Raw genomic sequence first — 19739 nt, forward strand, 5'->3', positions numbered from 1 at the left:
TATTTTTGGAAGAGTGAATACAAAGGATCTGTGTAGTTACTTAGCATGGATTAAAATTACTGGAATTGGGGAGAATAAAAACCATAATTTTATATGTCTCACATCATTATGAAAATACTTTGAAAAGTTCCAGTTATATATTACATTTTGCTCTTTTAAAAATTAGTTTCACCACTACACAATAATAATAGGAAACAGGTTAAGTATGTGGTACTGGCTTTAGTAGACAGTATATTAAGAAAATGGATATAGCAGGTAAATACTGAAATGAAAAAGTACATCTTGCTTCAAATAACTGATAAATACTTGAGCATTTAATAAACTAGTTCTCAACTGGGAGTTGTACCAACCTGGGCGGTGGGGACATTTGGAAATGGCTGGGCAGTTCTGACTGTTCCAAGACTAGGAAGCACTTCAGGCATTTTAGTGGGGAGAGAACAGAAATGCTAATCTTCCTGTAATGCATGGGAAAGTCCCACACAACAAAAAACCAGTCCTGTTCAAAATGCCAATAGAGCCCTTACTAAGAAACACTAGAATGCAGAAAGGAGAACACATGTATATGCATACCAAAAACCGAATGCCAGCACTAAATGCAGCATGTGTTTCGTATTAACTGTGGAGAAAATATGTACTATAGGAACTGCAGCAAAAAGAAGTAACAGAAAAGATGAGCTATTGTGTCTTCACAGATGGTTAGAAAATAATGGATGAGGAAAACATTCTAGGATTAAGCATGGTGACCAGCCTGGGTATACTTGCTTGACTGTATTAGGAAATCAGGTGGGGACAGACCATTCAGTAGGGATCCCTCATACCAAAAGGAACATTTTCTGCTCTAAGTATGACTATCTCAACTCCCTGACATGGCATATAAAGTCCTGCAAAGCCCAGCCCAAGTGGGGCTCTCTCCAACCTCATCTCCTACCACTTACCAACTCCCAACCTAGTTTCTAGACACACCAAACCACACACAGTGTCTTACCTTTACTACTTTATCCTGTTGCATCTGATAGTCTCCCACAAGACCAGCCTCAAACCTAGACTTAACTTCTTGATTTTGAGCAAGTGACTGTCTCGATAAAAAACATTTTATAAAGATGTGTCAGACAGCCATGTGTCAAGTGAATGAAGTAAGGAGACACTGAGGTAGGGTGGGCACTCAGAAGCTCTTCAATAATCCAGGGTGAGACAAGGTGGGCCCGCATGGGAGAATACAGCTGATAAATGCTATGGTGAAGGAAGGGGAAAGAACAGATGCCAGAGGCATATCATGAAGTAGTACACCTGGGGACTGCGGAAGGACTTCCTTAACTGAACCTAGGCAGGGACTCCAAGAAGACCAAGGGTGTTTTCCATTTTCATGAATGCTGGCTAATTGCTGCTATGGAAAAGTACCACCTCTGTGATGCTATGTCACAGAAACTTCCTTACCACTGCCTACACGGCCCCGGTAAGGAAATGCCTGTTTGGGGAATTAAGTTTCTACTTTTTCATACTGTTTTTTCTAAATCCCTGCTGTTGCTCTGAAATCTTTCCACCAAACTAGATCACTGCAAAATCCACTTGTCCCTCTATTACCACAACTGTTAAACCCATCATTTCCTTTTCCTTTGCTCTTTTCTAAAGTCAATTTGCAGTAAAGTATACTATTTATAGGTCATCATGTAAGTAAAATACTGTGTTTTATGAAGGGTATCACCACATAACTGGTTAAGGAAAAAATGCTACTGACATTAATAAAGAGGTAGATGGGTATATTACTGCAATATAATTAGAATGCTGTAATTTTATCTGAAGGAAACAAAGTAATTTTGTGAATCTGTAAATAAAAGGTTACTTCTTTACAAGAGAGACATCTAGTGGCTAGCTTCTAACACAGGACAGGCGCTCAATTATTAATTCAAAGTGTTGTTAAATAACGGACACACGTCTACCATCTTCTCAGACTTAGACTCTCTTAGACATTCCGTATTAGTACATTCAGACCTGTTCCATTCTTTTTCCATTGTAAAAACATGCCATAATTTATGCTGTCCACTCCTAACAAATTATTTATTTTCATACTACTCTTTTGCTATTACAAACAACACTGCACTCAATATCCTTGTACATATTCCATTTAAATGGAATAAATTTCTAGAAGTGGAATTGCTAAGTGAACAAGTAATTATCATGTCTTCCTGATCCATCTCTTTTCCCCTACTGCCTTATCTTTGTACTGGGGCCACTGTTTATTTTAAACAAGACATTTTAGAAGAGATAATCTGAAAACCTTCTCAATAGCATACATTAAGAAATCCTGGAGAAATAAACAGACTGAGCTCATAGGCAGGTAAGAGATATCTTTCGGAACCAAAAGGAAGCAGGAACTAAAGACCCTGGGGGAATGCTGAAATGACACCTGCTCTGGAAACCTTTGCCAATTTTGGTACCGAGAGGCTTGTACACAACTATGGGATGACAGGAGACATGATCTTGGATCCACATATTTTGGAGACCTCAAACTGGGATCACACCATAAAGCCAGTGAAACTGTAAACCAGAAAAATCCTGACCACTAGCAAAGGAAACAACTAGGAAATATGTGGGCCTTAGCTCGGGCTCTAGGAGAAAGGTAGAAACAGTAGAGGGAAAGACCTCAATTGAAAATGTGGAACTGTAGCTTCCTCAAATTGGCTGGGATTCAAATTATCCCTACTAATATAGTCTAAGAAATTTAAGACTAAGAAATTAAAAAGGATCCTAAATTGGAGCCATAGAGTATCTTGGCATAAGCAAACGCATGCCACCTTCTATGTCAACTTGTGTTCACAGCTCTTTTTTAGAAGGAAAAAAACAAGAAAACCAGCCAGCCACCATAACCAAAAGTCAGCAGAAACAGCACACAGCAGTAACAGACTTCTAATACTGGAATTATTTAAACAGATAATAAATGTTCTAAATTTTTAAACAAAGGGAAACTTAAACATGAGAAAAGAATACAGTTCGATCTAAAAGAGCAGAGAGATTTGGGAAAGACACAAAACTTCTAGAAATGAAAAACAAAACTAAAACAAAAAACACTACATGAGCTAAAGATAAGATTAATTAGACACAGCTGAAGAGATAGTGACTTGAATGATGTAACTGAATAAATTACCCTGAAAGTAGCAAAAACAAACAAATGAGATATTAAAATAATGCCTTAGAATTCCCAGAACTGCAATATGCAGAAAGCACAAATGCCAAGGAAGATAAATAAATTTTTTCAAAAAATCACATGAAGACCCATATCATACGGAAGCTGCAGAACTCCAAAGACAAAAGTGAAGATCTGAAAAGCAACTGCAAGGGACAAAAAAGAGAGTGTTCTTACGAGTGGCAAAAAAAAGAAAGAAGGGAATAAGTAACTGAATGGAAGTATCAAAATAAAATATCAAGATATTTAATATTCAGCTAAACTCTCATTCAAAAGTAAGGGTAAGCTATATGATCTCATATATGGAATTTTAAATCAGGCAAAACTCAACACCAGGACATCACAGGATGTCCCTGGTGAGGAGAGGAACTAACAAGGAAAGACCTTTCTAGGGTGAAGGTAATATTCTATATATACAGTGTTACATAGATATAGGCATACCTCGGAGATAATCATGGGTTCAGTTTCAGACCACTGTAACGAAAGTAAATACTGCAACAAAGCCAGTGAAATGAATTTTTTGGTTTCCCAGTGCATAGTTATTTTTACATCATACTGCAGTCTGTTAAAAAAACAAAGTACATATCTCAAATTTAAAAAATACCTTATTGCTAAAAAATAAAAAATGCGAACCATCATCTGAGATTTCAGGGAGTCGTCATCTTTCTGCTGGGGGAGGGCCTTGTCTCAGTATTGATGGCTGCTGAATGATCAGGGTGGCAATTTTAAAAAACAAGACAACAATCAAGTTTGCTGCATTGACTGACTCTTCCTTTCGTAAATGATTTCTCCATAGCAGATGATGCTTGGAGTTCTTTACCCATAGAACTTTCAATACTGAGGTCAGTCCTCTCAAACTCTACCACTGTTTTATCAATTAAGTCTAACATTCTAAATCCTCTGTTGTCATTTCAACAATCTTCAGAGCACCTTCACCAGTAGTAGATTCTATCTCAAGATACCACTTTCTCCATTCATAAGAAATATCTCCTTACGTGTGAAAGTTGTATTGAGATCACAGCCATTCAGCCACCTCTTTAGGCTCCACTTCTACTTCTATCTAGTGCTCTTGCTGCTTCTACCACATCTGTAGTTACTGCCTCCACGGATGTCTTAAACCCATCAACGTCCTCCATGAGGGTTGGAATTACTTCTTCTAAACATACCTGTCATGCTGATATATGGACCTTTTCCCATGAATCACACAAGTTCTTCATAGCAACTAGAATGGTGGGTCCCCTTCTGGAAAGTTTTCAATGGATTCTGCCTGGGTCCATCAGAGGAACCACTATCTATGGAGGCTATAGACTTATGAACCGCATTTCTTAAACAGTGAGACTTGAAGGCCTAAGTGACCCCTGACCCATGAATTGCAGAATGGATGCTGTGTTAGCAGAAATGAAAACAAGATTCATCTTACTGTCTAGCTCCATCAGAGCTCTTGGATGACCAGATGCATTGTCAATGAGCAGCAATATTTAGAAAGGAATCTTTTTGTCTGAATAGTAGTTCTCAACAGTAGGCTTAATTCAGTAAATGATGTTATGAACAGATGTGCTGTTATCCAGGTTTTGTTGTTCCATTTATAGAGCCTAAGCAGAGCAGATTTAGCATGCTAGGATTTCTGGAATGGTAAAGGAGCCTTGGCTTCAACTTAAACTCACTGGCTGCATTAGTCTCTAGTAAGATAGTCAGCCTCTCCCCAAAGCTTTGAAGCCAGGCATTGACCTCCTTCCTAGCTAGGAAGTCTAGACAGCATTTTCTTCCAATATAAGCCTATTTTGTCTACACTGAAAATGTGTTGTGTAGTGTAATCACCTCTAATTATATTGGCTAGATCATCTGGGTAACTTGCTGCAGCTTCTACATCAGCACTTGCTACTTTACTTTGCACTTTTATGTTACGGGGAGGACCTCCTTCCTTAAACCTCACACACCAATCTCTGCTAGCTTCAGACTTTTCTTCTGCAGCATCCTCACCTCTCTCAGCCTTCATAGAACTGAAAAGATTCAGAGCCTTGATCTGGATTAGACTTTGGTTTACAGAAAGGTTGTCACTGGTCTATCTTCTATCCAGACCACTTAAACCTTCTTCGTATTAGCAACAGGCTGTTTTGCTTTCTTATCATTCCTGTGTTCACTGGAGTAGACTTCTAATTTCCTTTAAGAACTTCTCCTTTGCATTCAGAACTTGGCTAAGTGTTTGGTACAATAGGCCTAGTTTTAGGCCTACCTTGGCTTTGACGTGCCTTCCTCACTAAGCTTAATCATTTCTAGCTTTTGTTTTATAGTGAGAGACATGAGAATTCTTTCTTACACTTGAACACTTAGGAGGTCACTATAGCATTATTAATTGGCCTAATTTCAATATTGTTGTACTTGTAATAAGAGGCACGAAGAGAGGGAGAAAGATGGGGAATGGCCAGTTGGTGGAACAGTCAGAATCCACACATTTATCAATTAAGTTTACTGTCTCAAATGGGTGCACTTCATGGCACCCTAAAACAATTACAATAGTGACATCAAAGATCACTGATCACAGATCACCATGATAAATAATAACAAAAAAGTTTGAAACACTCTGACAATTACCAAAATGTGACAGAGACATGAAGCAAGCAAAATGTTGGAAAAATGGCACCAAAAGACTTGCTTGACGGGACTGTCATAAACCTTAAACTTATAAAAAACATAGTATCTGCAAAGCACAATAAAGTGAAGTGCAACAAAAAAAGGTATGCCTGTATATGAATTTGTCAAAACTCAACAAGGGTACTTTTAAGATTTGTGTATTTCACTGCATGCAAATTTTACATCAATAGGAAAAGTGAGCTTCCTATCTTTCAGATAAATGTTTAAAAACTCTGTTTTTTCTTTCATTGAACATATGATGTCATTTGACGACAATTCTTCCACATCTAGTTTGTCTCTGGGTACCTAGAATTCCACCTTGGGAAGATACAATCAATTTAACTCAGTCCCACAGTACTGAACACTTGAGTTGTTGCATTTTTTACATTATTAAAAACAATGCCGGCATAGATATGTGTAATTCTGTAAAGTGTATGAATACATCTGTAGGCTAAATTATTTAAGTATGTGTATATAACATTTTGAAAAATATTACTAAACTGCCTCTAAAATGATCACTAATGTATATTCTCAACAGTCGAAGAGCAAATTGGCCTGGCTAACCCATACCTTCATTAGATATTATCAACATATACCTACAGGCCATGTATTTATATGTACATATCTTTCTATGATGTGCCAGGACCATCTATTCACTGAGATTTAAGAGATTCACAGTCATACTGGTCAAAAACTCCTGCCATAAAGGATGCCTGATTTACAATAAACCTCACGCTTCTAAGGTATGTATTGCACCTGCTATGTAACTATACTGATAGTTCTACAGAGGTAACCCAGACACAATGGAGCAGAGTCACACTTCACATGAATTTTGTGTGGTAATACCCACAAAGAATTCCTCACTCTATTCAAAAATTATCACTGGAATGTTTAATTTTAAACAAGTTCGATTTGAGTTTTTGACTATATTGTAACTCAAGCTGCTTAAACAAGCAATAACCAATTTAATATTGAGAGAGTTACAGCAATCATCTTCGTACACAGGACCAACATCTCATGTGAACAATAACAGTAAAATCCCCAAATATCAGAAATTGCAAGTTTTCTCAGTAACTTTTTTGCCAGCAAAACCTGCCTGACTGAGCCAGTTCACAATCATTATTTACCCATTATAATGTAAACATTTACAGGTTTCACTGTAGACATAGTATCCTTTGATTATGTAATGCTGCTTCAGACCTCTTAGAGGTCAACTTAATATAGTAAATTTACCATATCTCCAAGGATTTCAGATAAGAAAAGCAGATCTTGAATTGTCATTGTATATCATTTACTAAGTGCCAGGTACTACTTTAGGTGTAACTTCATTTAATCCTCTCAACACAGTAAATTCAATCTTGCCAAAGGTCACCTAGTATGTACTTAATGGTAGAGGCAATATTCAAATTCAGGTTTATCTGAGTAAAAGCATTAATCGCTTCTGAAAGTTGAAAAAAAGTACTGAAAACGAACCTCTTAAAAATAGAATACTGGGGCATGGGAAGTGAAAATAATCCTTTAAAAAGATTTATTATTCCCCTCTTCTCCCTTTCTAGCAATCATCTTAAATAACACATCATCTAATAACACTAAATCATAAAATAACACTTAAATCATTAAAACCTAGTCATTTTCATATGAATGGCTAAGAAAACAAAGGTATCCTAAAGAAGATACTTCTAAATTTTTAAAGATTTTATTTATTTGAAAGACTGAGATCATAAGTAGGCAGAGAGGCAGGCAGAGAGAGGAGGAAGCAGGCTCCCTGCTGAGCAGAGAGCCCTATGTGGGGCTCAATCCCAGAACCCTGAGATCCTGACCTGAGGCGAAGGCAGAGGCTTAACCCACTGAGCCACCCAGGTGCCCCAATACTTCTAAATTTTTTAAAATTTTGTTCCATTTTTTCCCCTATGAGTGAAGACAGGATCTTATATATTTATCTTGCTACTTATACACCACCTTTGAGCAACAGAAATTTTTTGCAATCCTGATTCTACTATACATTAAGTTCAAGAAGTACATCTTTTGTATTAATCTAAATCACTTGAATCTCAAGTAGGAGTGATTCTGTCTCTCCCCTCTGCCCCCACCTCCAGGAAACATCTGGTAATCTCTAGAGACATTTCCTGTTGCCACAAGAGAGGTGCTGGGTTGGCTGGGTAGATGGGTGTGTGTGTGTGTGTGTGTGTGTGTGTGTGTTACCAACATCTAGTGGGCAGAGGACAGGAATGCTACTAAACACCCTAAAATGCACAAAATAGCCCCTCAAAACAAAGAATTCTCTGGGTCAAAAGGTCAGGAGGGCCAAGATGAGAAATCACAACCTAAATCACTAATGAAAATGTTGAACAAGAATGAATAAAATATTGGGACACACTAAGGAGATTTCCAAGCTGATTATCAATTAACTAACCAGCAATATTCTCAATATTCAGTATGGCTTTCACCCAACTGGGACCTCACCTTAATGTTTTATTCATCTAACATCTAAATGCAGACATTTTCAATTCAGTTAATAGCAAAACCATTTCATTTAAAAATAATAATGGGCAATTTCACAACAAACTAATGGAAAATTTAGTTACATAGATTTTGAATTATTTTTATCATTATTTTTTTTTCACTGAACTGACCCCCAAAATGGTCCTACGAATGAAAGATCATCTTACCATAACGGACTGGATTAAGTCAAAGTTTATACTCTGAAACATGTATTCAAATATTCCCTATCACAGTAACAATTAATAAAAAGCAAATAAAAAAATGTCATTGCGGGCGCCTGGGTGGCTCAGTGGGTTAAGCTGCTGCCTTCGGCTCAGGTCATGATCTCAGGGTCCTGGGATCGAGTCCCGCATCGGGCTCTCTGCTCAGCAGGGAGCCTGCTTCCTCCTCTCTCTCTCTCTGCCTGAGTCTCTGCCTACTTGTGATCTCTCTCTGTCAAATAAATAAATAAAATCTTAAAAAAAAAAAAAATGTCATTGCAACCTTCCAATTTAGCAACATTTTTTTAAAGAGAAAACTCAGTGGTATTGAGACATTTAAATGGATATTCTCAAACACTACAAATGGAAATGAAAACCAGTTTAGTCCCAGTTTATTACTATAAATCACAGTTTACAGATGAGGAAACTGAGGCAAAAAGAAGTTAGTGGTTTAGCTTAGTATCACGTAGCTAGAAGGAGGCTGATTACAAATTTGAATATAAGTAGTCTGGCTCCAGTTTCTGCTCTTAACTATTCCATCTTACTATCTCTAGGTTGTAGAGATATTTACAACTATTTAAAATGCATCAAAAATGAATGTAAGACCAAATTAAAGGATAAAGAGACTAGTAAAAATATTCCCTATGTATGGAACAGAATAAGATGAGCTATAAACAGGCACATCTTAAAAAAATATTCAAGTAAAATGAGCTATAAGCAGGTACATCTTAAAAAAATATTCAAGAGCTCACCCTTTCCAATAACCAGATGTAGTCTCTATTGTCTCTGATCCAGTTAAGTCTACTTTCTAAGGATGGTACAGAAAAAGCCATGTAAACACACAAAACAGTTCTTCAAGGAAGAATAATTTAATGTAATGTTTATCGTGGCATTATTGCTAACAATTAGAAACTAGAAAAAAGCTAAATGTTCATGAATATGGAAATAATTAAATAAATTTAAACATAGTAGCCATTGCTGGGATACACTATTTAGAAATAAGGCAGATCTGCATTAACAAGAAAAGAGCCTCTAGTTGTAGAAAAAAGTAATTCTTTTAGTCATAAAAAATTAGCAATGTCTAACTTGAAAAGTCATGTAACTTTGTATATTCTTATGCATTTAATACCATGTTTTATTTTATTAATGGAAAAGTAGAACAGGGTTAGAAGGAAACATCAAGTGGTTATCAGTGGTCATCTCTACATAATGGAATTATAGGTGCTCTTTTTCCTTTAAACTTTTTTTTTTTTTTAAGATTTTATTTATTTATTTTACAGATAGAGATCACAAGTAGACAGAGAGGCAGGCAGAGAGAGGAGGAAGCAGGCTCCCTGCTGAGCAGAGAACCCACTCGGGGCTTGATCCCAGGACTCTGGGATCATGACCTGAGCTGACGGCAGAGGCCTTAATCCACTGAGCCACCCAGGCACCTCCTTTAAACTTTTGAATGATGAGTGTGTGTGTGTGTGTATATATATATATATTTTTTTTTTAAGAATTTATTTATTTGACAGAGAAAAATCACAAGTAGGCAGAGAGGCAGGCAGAGAGAGAGAGGAGGAAGCAGGCTCTCTGCCAAGCAGAGAGCCCGATGTGGGACTCGATCCCAGGACCCTGAGATCATGACCTAAGCCGAAGGCAGTGGCTTAACCCACTAAGCCACCCAGGTGCCCAATGATGGGTATATATTATTTTTACAGTTGCTACATACACTGATTCCTTCCTACATTCCAGTTAGTGGTTAGGTAAATTTTTACAATAAAGGTTACAACTTGGGGCGCTTGGGTGGCTCAGTCAGTTAACCATCTGCCTCTGGCTCAGGTCATGATCCCCCGGTCCTGGGATTGAGCCCCACATTGGGCTCCCTGCTCAGTGGGGAGTCTGCTTTTCTTTTCTCCCATTGCCCCTCCTCCTGCTTGTGTACTTTCTCTCTCGCTCTATCTCAAATACATAGTCTTAAAAAAAAGGTCACAACTCTATATAATAGCTATCATCATCTCCATTTTACAGATGTGAAAAAAGCAAAGAAACTGACTCTAAATCCTATTTTGAATTATGTTGCTAATCCCCTCATGTGAAAACACTAAAAAATTTTAAGAATACCAATTCCAAATAACTATAAATTCATGAGCAAAAGAGTCCCATTTGCTACTTCAGAGATCTGAAAATAACCAACTATAAATTTGGGTTCTAAACCCAAGAAATACACTTAATATTTATTTTTGAAAAAAAGAACAAAAACAAAAACTTCCCACATACATTCATGTTTCTAGAGACCCCATAATTTTACGTTTGAGGGTATATGGTTTTAAGTACTAAGAACTAAGCTCTGATGACAATCTGAATGGCTTCCTTCATAAGAATACATTTTGTATTTGAGAAGACGTGATCCAGTTACCTTAAATTTCAAATACAGTATGTCAATTTCTAAATATGTTGGTTTGAAAATGCACACTGGAATTACCTCATATTTGATAAATGAAAAACATTACTTTATTTCTGGAAGCTACCCAGAAAAAAGGAAAATCACTTTTACAAATATTTGTCTTGAAACATATAAAATAAATGGATCTACAACTTCTAACGTAACTTCTTTTGAAAAGGTGGAAAGCTTATCAGAATAATGGTAATTCTGATGGTTTTGCCTTGTCAGTTTATGAAGCATTACAACTGGGAGGGAATCTTAGTTTACCTACTACAACCCCCACATCATACAGATGAGGCCCAGAGAAAGTAATCTGCTCAAGACCTTGCAGTTACTAAGAGGCTGAAGAAGGTAGAACCCACTCAGGATCTTTTGCTTCTGAACCCACTCAGGATCTTTTACTTGTAAGTCCAGAATGCTGACATTTCAAAGTATTACCTAGGGGCGCCTGGGTGGCTCAGTGGGTTAAACCTCTGCCTTCAGCTCATGATCTCAGGGTCTTTGGATTGAGCCCCGCCTCGGACTCTGCTCTGTGGGGAGCCTGCTTCCCCTTCTCTCTCTGCCTGCCTCTCTGCCTACTGGTGATCTCTCTGTCAAATAAATTAAAAAAAAAAAAATTTTTTTTAAAAAAGAAAGTCTTACCTAATAATTCAGCAGGCTACTTACAGTATTTTGGGAATCCTGTCTCCTCTGTACTAATGGGACCTTTTAGATCCAGCACTTACAGAAAGCAGCAGGCTAATCTCTTTTGTATTTATCTGTACTCACAGATTTACTACAGAGTAAATGTTTTCAAAGTCCCTCTTTTCCAACATTGGCTTTCAAATAAATCTTACTGGAATCCCAAAAGAGTTTGATAGAAAACAATAAAAAAAACTAAACTCCTCCAGTCAAAATTGTACAGGGGTCCTGCCTTATTATTTTGTCCTTGTAACCTCTAAAATACTTCCATGGTACTTAGGTCTCAGATATGTACACATACAGTTACACATATATACACACACACCACAGGCCCAAAATTTTTATTAGTCACATGACATAAAATTGGTGTAAGTTTTTAAATGCTTATTTTCAATTTGTGCAATTACCTTGGCATAGACCAATAACAAAAAGCTTACAGACTACATGTTAGGTAACAATGCTCTATAGCAAACCAAACTTAAAAGATGTTCCTGATCAAATCAGAATACTCAATATACTAAGAATGAAATTAGAAACTTACTTCTTATCAAAAAATGTTGAATTTTCTTTTCTCTTGGTGAATCCATTGGGTAGAAGCTTTAAGTTAATACCTTGTCTTCTGGCACGATTTTTCATAAAGTACATCTAATAACAAAAAATAAATAAATGGACAAATTTTAAAATGCCTTAAATTTCAGAAGTGAGTAAAACAATGTTCAAAATGTAATAGTTAAGATTCATTGGGTACGTTTGTTTCACAAACTGTACTAAACAGCAATAACTCATTTAATCCTCACAATATTATCAGACAGGTACTATTACTACCCCCAATCTAGGAATGAAAATTAATGAGATGTCAACATTACATAGCTATTCCTGAGAGAGACAGCCTGTATTCAAACTCAGGTATATCTAATTCTAGAGCCTGTGTTTTCAACCATACATTCTATGAGCCAGAAGAAGGATTTAATGGGATTTTTAAAATATATAGGTCATTTGGCAATTCATAGGGGCTACCTATACAGTTCCTTTTCTTTTACTGAAGGGTTTATACCATCCATACTTGGATTTATACATGCCTGCTTTGATTACCAGACAGGCAGTTTACTCAGGGGAGGAACCATGGCATTGCTAGTACAAAGCCAAACTTAAAGCAGCCACCACTGTAGACCATACAAAATGGGGTATGTGAATAATCTGGCTCTGAAATGTGTTACTCCACTGACTGTCTGGGTTGGTTAAGCTGAACTAGTCAACTCCAGAGAGTAGTGAAGGAAATAATATCATCAAGACTTCTTCCTTGACACTCCAAAGGCAAATATAAATGCAAGTTTTTGGTTAAGTGAATGGCAATCTAGATTTTGCAATGCAAAGAGACAATTAAATCATAAGCCCAGGTTAAAGAAGAGTCAGTTATCATTTGTTAAGAAGAGAAATAATTTAAGAAATTACATCCAATTTTATAACTCATGTGACTTTGGTATCAGTAGTGGCAATGATTATAAGGATCAACCCTGCCACTGAAAACATGGAAGAATTACAGACAATGGGGGAAATAAATACATGTAATAAGATACATTTAAAAATCACCTTAGAAGCACCGAAAAGCTGTAAAAAAAGACAAAACAAAACAGAAAAATACAAATATACACACCAATATTTAGTGAGAAGTGAAAGCTCAGAGAGGTAAGCAAAGCATTGAAGCCACCTTTTTAAAAAATTAATTATTTTTATTAACATATAATGTTATTTGCCCCAGGGGTATACTTTGTGGATTATCAGGCTTATACAATTCACAGCACTCACCATATCACATATCCTCCCCAATGTCCATAACCCAACCATCCTCTCCACACACACCCCTCCCCCCAGCAACCCTCAATTTGTTTTGTAAGATTAAGAGTCTCTTATGGTTTGTCTCCCTCCCAATCCCATCTTGTTTCATTTTTTTCCTTCCCTACCCCCAAATCCCCACTCTGCCTCTCAACTTCCTCATATCAGGGAGATCATATGATAACTGTCTTTCTCTGATTGACTACTTCGCTCAGCATAATACCCTCTAGTTCCATTCATGTCATTGCAAATGGCAAGATTTCATTTTTTGATGGCTGCATAGTATTCCATTGTGTATGTGTGTGACCCCCCCCCCCACATCTTCGTTATCCATTCATTTGTTGATGAACATCTAGGTTGTTTCCATAGTTTGGCTACTGTGGACATTGCTGCTATAAACATCCGGGTGCACGTGCCCCTTTGAATCACTACTTTGTATCTTAAGGGTAAATACCCAGTAGTGCAACTGCCGGGTCATATGGTAGTTCCATTTTCAACTTTTTGAAGAACCTTCACGCTGTTTTCCAGAGTGGCTGCACCAGCTTGCATTCCCACCAACCTTGTAGGAGCATTTCCCTTTCTCTACATCCTCTCCAACATCTTTCATTTCCTGACTTAATTTTAGCTCTAAAGAACTTATCAAACTCAACACCCAAAGACATTCAATCAAGAAATGGGCAGAGGACATGAACAGACATTTCTGCAAAGAAGTCATCCAGATGGCCAACAGACACATGAAAAAGTGCTCCACATCACTCAGTATCAGGAAAATACAAATCCAAACCACAATGAGATACCACCTCACACCAGTCAGAATGGTAATGAAGCCACTTTTGCAAATTCTAGCAAATACAGGCTTTCCCTTTCAACAGCCTTCTCCCCAAAAAGGTCAGAGTCAAGACCCTGTAATCTTCAACCCTCCTCAAATGAATCTCAGTAACAGAACATGCCTAATAATATTAAGTTAAGGGCGAACCAGAAATAAACCCTATCCCCAGAGCATGCGAGGAAACTTATATTGGAATGACTGGAATAAAGGGGAAAAGGAAAGCAATTCATTAGAAGCTGTGGCCATGGGCCAGTTCTTGCTAACATTTGAAATGATTGGCCTTGCTTATGTAGTCAAGGGAATCTTAAACTTTCAACTTGGTTTAAGACAGATGCAGATTTGCAATATTCCCAGGTACCTGGCAGAATACAAGAAGGCCTGCACTCTACTCTTCAAAAAGTTCTCACAATTTAAGAAAAAAAAGCAGTACTGAATAAATAAAAAATAAAGAAGCATGAATAATGAATGCAAAGGTCAGTGAGCAAGAACCAAAAGAGAAAAGAGGTAGCTGATAATTCCCCATATATTCAGATACTAAAAGGATCATACACAGACGGTAGAGTATCTCTACAAAATTTAAAAACATTAGCAGTTTAAAATATGCACAGTGAAGAGAAACTATAAAAATGGACTCAGCAGATTTTTCAAAGAACCAAATAAAACTAGAATGTTTGCAGAATACATTACAGAGACAAAAAAGATTTAAAAAATCAAAGACCTTAAAAGGTAAGTAAGATATGGGGAGAGGACTTAAGTCACATTTAATGGTAGTTATAGAAAAGATAAGGAATAAGGTAGACGTAATCTTTTAATAGAAATGTGCTAAAAATTTCCCAGAACTGACGGAAGATATGCCACAGATTCAAGAAATCTAACAATTATCAAGTTAAGATGAAAAGAAATTTGCATTTTTTGTATTATAGCACAAATACACAATACCAAAGATAAAAAAATGCAGCCAGATTAAAAGATTTCAAAGGCAGTTAAAAACTCTAGGTGACTGCAATAATAACAGAAGCCATAAGACACTGGAACACTAATCCTAAACCAGAATTGCAGAGAAAAATCATTTCAAAGTGAAGAAAGGCAAAGAAATAGAAAATTAAACAAACAAACAAAAAACAAAAATCCGACAAAGGAACCCAAGAAGTGGAAAACCCTCTAATTTTCTTCTCTACAGGAAATCCTAAAGGTGTACTTGAAGCAGGAAAAAAGTTGTCTCTCAGATTTAAGATCTAAGATGATGAGAGAAGGAATAAAGAGCAAAGAAAGTGGGATATATAAACTCAAGGGGCGCCCGGGTGGCCCAGTGCGATAAGTGTCTAACTCTGGCTCAGGTCATGATCTTGGGGTCCTGGGATGGAGCCCAGTGTTGGCTCTACACTCAACAGGAAGTCAGCTTCTTCCTCTCTCTCTGCTCATCCCCCTGCTTGTGCTCTCTCTCTCAAACAAGGTCAAGAGGAATTTAAGGTAATTGCTAGTAAAATCTGCCTGCTACTTGTCTTCACAGATTAAATTTTGTTGGGATGTCACTCCAACCATTCGTTTATATACTGCTTGTGACGGCTTTCTCGATACAACAGCAGAGCTAAAGTAACAGAAACGATATGGCCTGGAAAAAATATTGACTATTTGACCCTTTACAGAAAAGTTTGCCAACTCCTATTATAAGGTCTTCTGCGTTGTTTAGGCACAGGGTTCAGGTACTACTTAACTTCAGATACTGGCAAATTAAGCATGCACGTTGTGGAGTCCAGCTTAACTAATGAAAGGATAGGAAAAGGGCCCATAAGTTCTAAACTGATAAAGAGAAAAATTTAAATGACTGAAAACAACAACAACAGTCCAAAAGATAAGAAGAAGAAAAAAAACGGATACAAATAGCAAAAATAATGTGACACATTTAAAGTCAATTATACAGGTGATTTATTAAAATGTAAATGAACTTAATGATTTAGTTAAAAGTTACAGACTATCAAATGGAAGAAGAACTGGAAACCAACCACAACCAGAACATAAGGACACAGAAAGGCCTTAAGGAAAAAAACAGACCATACAAATACCAAGCAAAGAAGTTTATAAGTATTAGTCAAAGTACACAAAAATCTAGAGACAAAGAGGGTTACCTTATAATGCCAAAGGATAAATACACCAGGGAAAAGTACTTCCTGAGGTATGCATTTAATAATTTAGCCTTAAAGCATATAAAGAAAAACAAACTGAACCACAAGGGGAAACAAATCAAACAGGCCTGTTTGAGTTTATCCACTGGGAAATGTTAACATACTTCTTTTGGAAACTTACAGACAAAACACACAGAAAGTATCAGTAATTATAAACAATTTGAACAACATAATTAATAAACCTGAGCTATAAGGGGTATATAGAGTACTATATTCAGCAACTGCAGAATATTCTTTGAAGCAAAAAAGAACATTATAAAACTTAACCATAAACTGGGCCACAAACACAAGCACTAAGGTATTTTAAAGGAATGACCTTGAAGAGTATGCTCTCTTAAAAAAAAGAAAAAAAAAAGAGTATGTTCTCTGACCACAGTGTAAGTAAGCTAAACATAAAAAAGATATAACAAAAGTCAAGAGGACACATTAGTAAAATAGAAAAAACATATAACAGCGACTGATCTAAGGAAAAAAAAGACACAAATAACCAATATCACAAATGAAATTACTACAACTCCTACAGAACTGTAAAGGATAGGTTTATGAAGAACTTTATGCCAATGAAGGTGAAAACTTGGGTCAAATGGACAAATTCTTAGAAAAATGTAATAGCCAGTAACACTAAATCAAGACACAGTAAACCCACAGAATCCCACAAATAGTAAAAACTATACCTCAGTGGTCCAAACCCTAAGTCTATACTGGTTCCTTAATAATTTTACCAAAGTCCCAAGAAGGAAGTAATTCCAACCTTAGTGAATGCGTCCAAGAATAAAATGGGAACACTGCCAAATAATTTTATGAAATTAGAATCATTTTGATATGGAAATCTGAGAACACTAAAAAGGAAATATCACTCATGAAGAGAAATACAAAAATGAGAGCACGGATAAGGTGAACGCACACATATAATTCAAAGGAATTCTGCAGAGTATAAAAAGCATATGATATGATAATAGCACACCATGCAAGTTTAGCTTAAAATAGAAAACTGATTAAGATTACTCATATATGGCGCCTGTGTGGCTCAGTGGGTTAAGGCTCTGCCTTTGGATTGGGTCATGATCTGAGGGTCCTGGGATCAAGTCCTGCATCAGGCTCTCTGGTCAGCAGGTAGCCTGCTTCCCTCCTCCTCTCTCTGCCTACCTGTGATCTCTCTCTGTCAAATAAATAATTTTTTTTTTAAAGATTACTCATACAGATTATAGATTAAGAGAACAAAAATAAAATAATCAAATACAGAAGAAGCATTTGATGAAATACAACCATCATTCATGTTAAAATCTGATAGCAAACTAGGACTAAAACCTCCATAATCTAGATGTCAAATTACACCTAGAAAAAATTTAAGAGCAAACATCATGATGCAATCTTGGAAGCTTTTCTTCTATAATTAGGAGTTATAAAACAAAGATGTACAGAGGCATTAAGATAGCAGGCCTGAGGGGTGCCTGGGTAGCTCAGTGGGTTAAAGCCTCTGCCTTTGCCTTAGGTCATGATCCCAGGGTCCTGGGATTGAGCCCCACATTGGGCTCTCTGCTCGGCAGGGGGCCTGCTTCCTTCTCTCTCTCTCTCTCTACCTGCCTCTCTATTTGTGATCTCTGTCAAATAAGTAAATAAATAAATAAAAATTGAAGAAAAAGATAGCAGGCCTGAGACTGTTATCATTAGGTGGTTTTGCTTGCAAGGTTTTCCCTGGGTGGTGCAAGGAAATTTGAATGATTGGTAAGTGGTTCCCTACACTAACTTTTTGTAAAACAGTAAGTGTGGTTCACTGTGCCTGAATTGTTTATATAAACAACATGGTTTTACTTGCGTTCCTTCTGGGAGTCTGGAATTTGGCACCTGCTAGGCAGAGGGAAGGTGCTTCTGTGACCAGCCCCCCTTGTGTAGTGAGTTTCTAATGAGCTTGCCTAGCAGACTATACTTCACAACCTTTATCACAACTCACTGACAAAGGAATTAACTGCATACTGTGTGACTCCAAACGGAAAGGATTCTTGGAAGCTTACAACTGGATTCCTTCAGACTTCAGACTCTGTTCCTTTTCTTTTCTCTAACTTTTCTCTACATTCTTTCACTGTAATTAGTTTTAGCCATGAGTACAACTGTATATTGAATCATGTGAATCCATCAAGCAAATCAAATCCAGGGAAGGACTTGGGACTTACAACATCAATATTTACTATCATCATTAGTATCTGACAATAAATGGGAAGTCCTAGCTATTCTAATAAGAAAAAGAGAACAGGACAGAAAGATAAAAACAAATTGGGACAAATTGTTTATAGAGAAAATCTCAAGGAATCTATAGAAAAGGCACAGTATAGATTTTAATTCTATAAAATGCGAATTATAATCCCATAAAATAACAACAAAAATATCATTCCTAAACACCAGCAAAGAGATTAAAAATAGAAAATACTACTTTAAAAAGCATGAAAAAATAAAGTGTCTAGTAACAAATCTTTTTTTTTTAATTTATCTATTAATTTATTTGAGAGAGACAAGGAAAAGACAGCAGAGGGAGAAGGAAAAGCAGATTCCCTGCTGAGCACAGAGCCTGATGTGGGGCTAAATCCCAGGACCCCAAGATCATGACCTAAGTCAAAATCAAGAGTCACTTAACCGACTGAGCCACCCAGGTGCCTCTAAAATGCCTAGGAATAAATCTAACAAAAAACGTATAAAAGCTCTACAGAGAAAATTAGAGAGATATTAAATATATTAAATAAATGCAGAGATTTCAAGATTTAATGCTGTAAAGAAGTCCAATCACTCAAGTTACTCTGTAAAATAAATGTAACCCCAATTAAAATTCTCAGGTGGGGAAAGAGGAATGTAGAATCAATAGGTGATTCATCATATCTGTATAGAATTACAAAGAATCATACCCATAGCTAGAGTATAGCAATACTCCAGAAAATGAACAAAGTCAGAGGAACTATTCTGTGAGATAGTGAGTTGCAGTAAAAAACTACAGTTGAGAGTGTAGTATTGGCATGGACAGACAAGTAGGCCAACAGAACAGAAAAGAAAGGCCAAATACTGACCCAAGCATAAATGGATAGCTGCCCTGCAGAGCAGTAGGAAAGGATGAACTTCTCAATAAATGGTACTAAGAAACTGGATCATCCATACAGAAAATTAAATGGGATCTCCACTTCACATGATGCACAAAAGTGGATTCCAGGTACTTTACAGACATAAATCTGGATGCAACACGATAAAACTTTTAGAAAATAACTATGGGAGAACAGCTTCATAACTT

At 36.8% G+C, this 19739-nt stretch overlaps 1 protein-coding gene across 3 annotated transcripts in view; it reads right to left on the minus strand.

Moving 5' to 3' along the window:
* ZNHIT6 (zinc finger HIT-type containing 6) overlaps nt 1-19739 on the minus strand; it is a 70762-nt gene that overhangs the window by 46406 nt on the left and 4617 nt on the right. For all 3 annotated transcript variants that reach the window (XR_006601800.1, XM_013056207.2, XM_004752671.3), the window contains exon 5: nt 12165-12268. Coding sequence is in view for 2 of the 3 variants with exons in the window: in XM_013056207.2 (XP_012911661.1) it covers nt 12165-12268 (104 nt within the window). In the remaining variant the exon portion in view is untranslated. The remainder of the gene's footprint in view (nt 1-12164; nt 12269-19739) is intronic.

Source organism: Mustela putorius, unplaced genomic scaffold, assembly GCF_011764305.1.
Source record: "Mustela putorius furo isolate JIRA1106 unplaced genomic scaffold, ASM1176430v1.1 tig00003853_pilon_pilon_pilon, whole genome shotgun sequence".
NCBI lineage: Eukaryota > Metazoa > Chordata > Mammalia > Carnivora > Mustelidae > Mustela > Mustela putorius.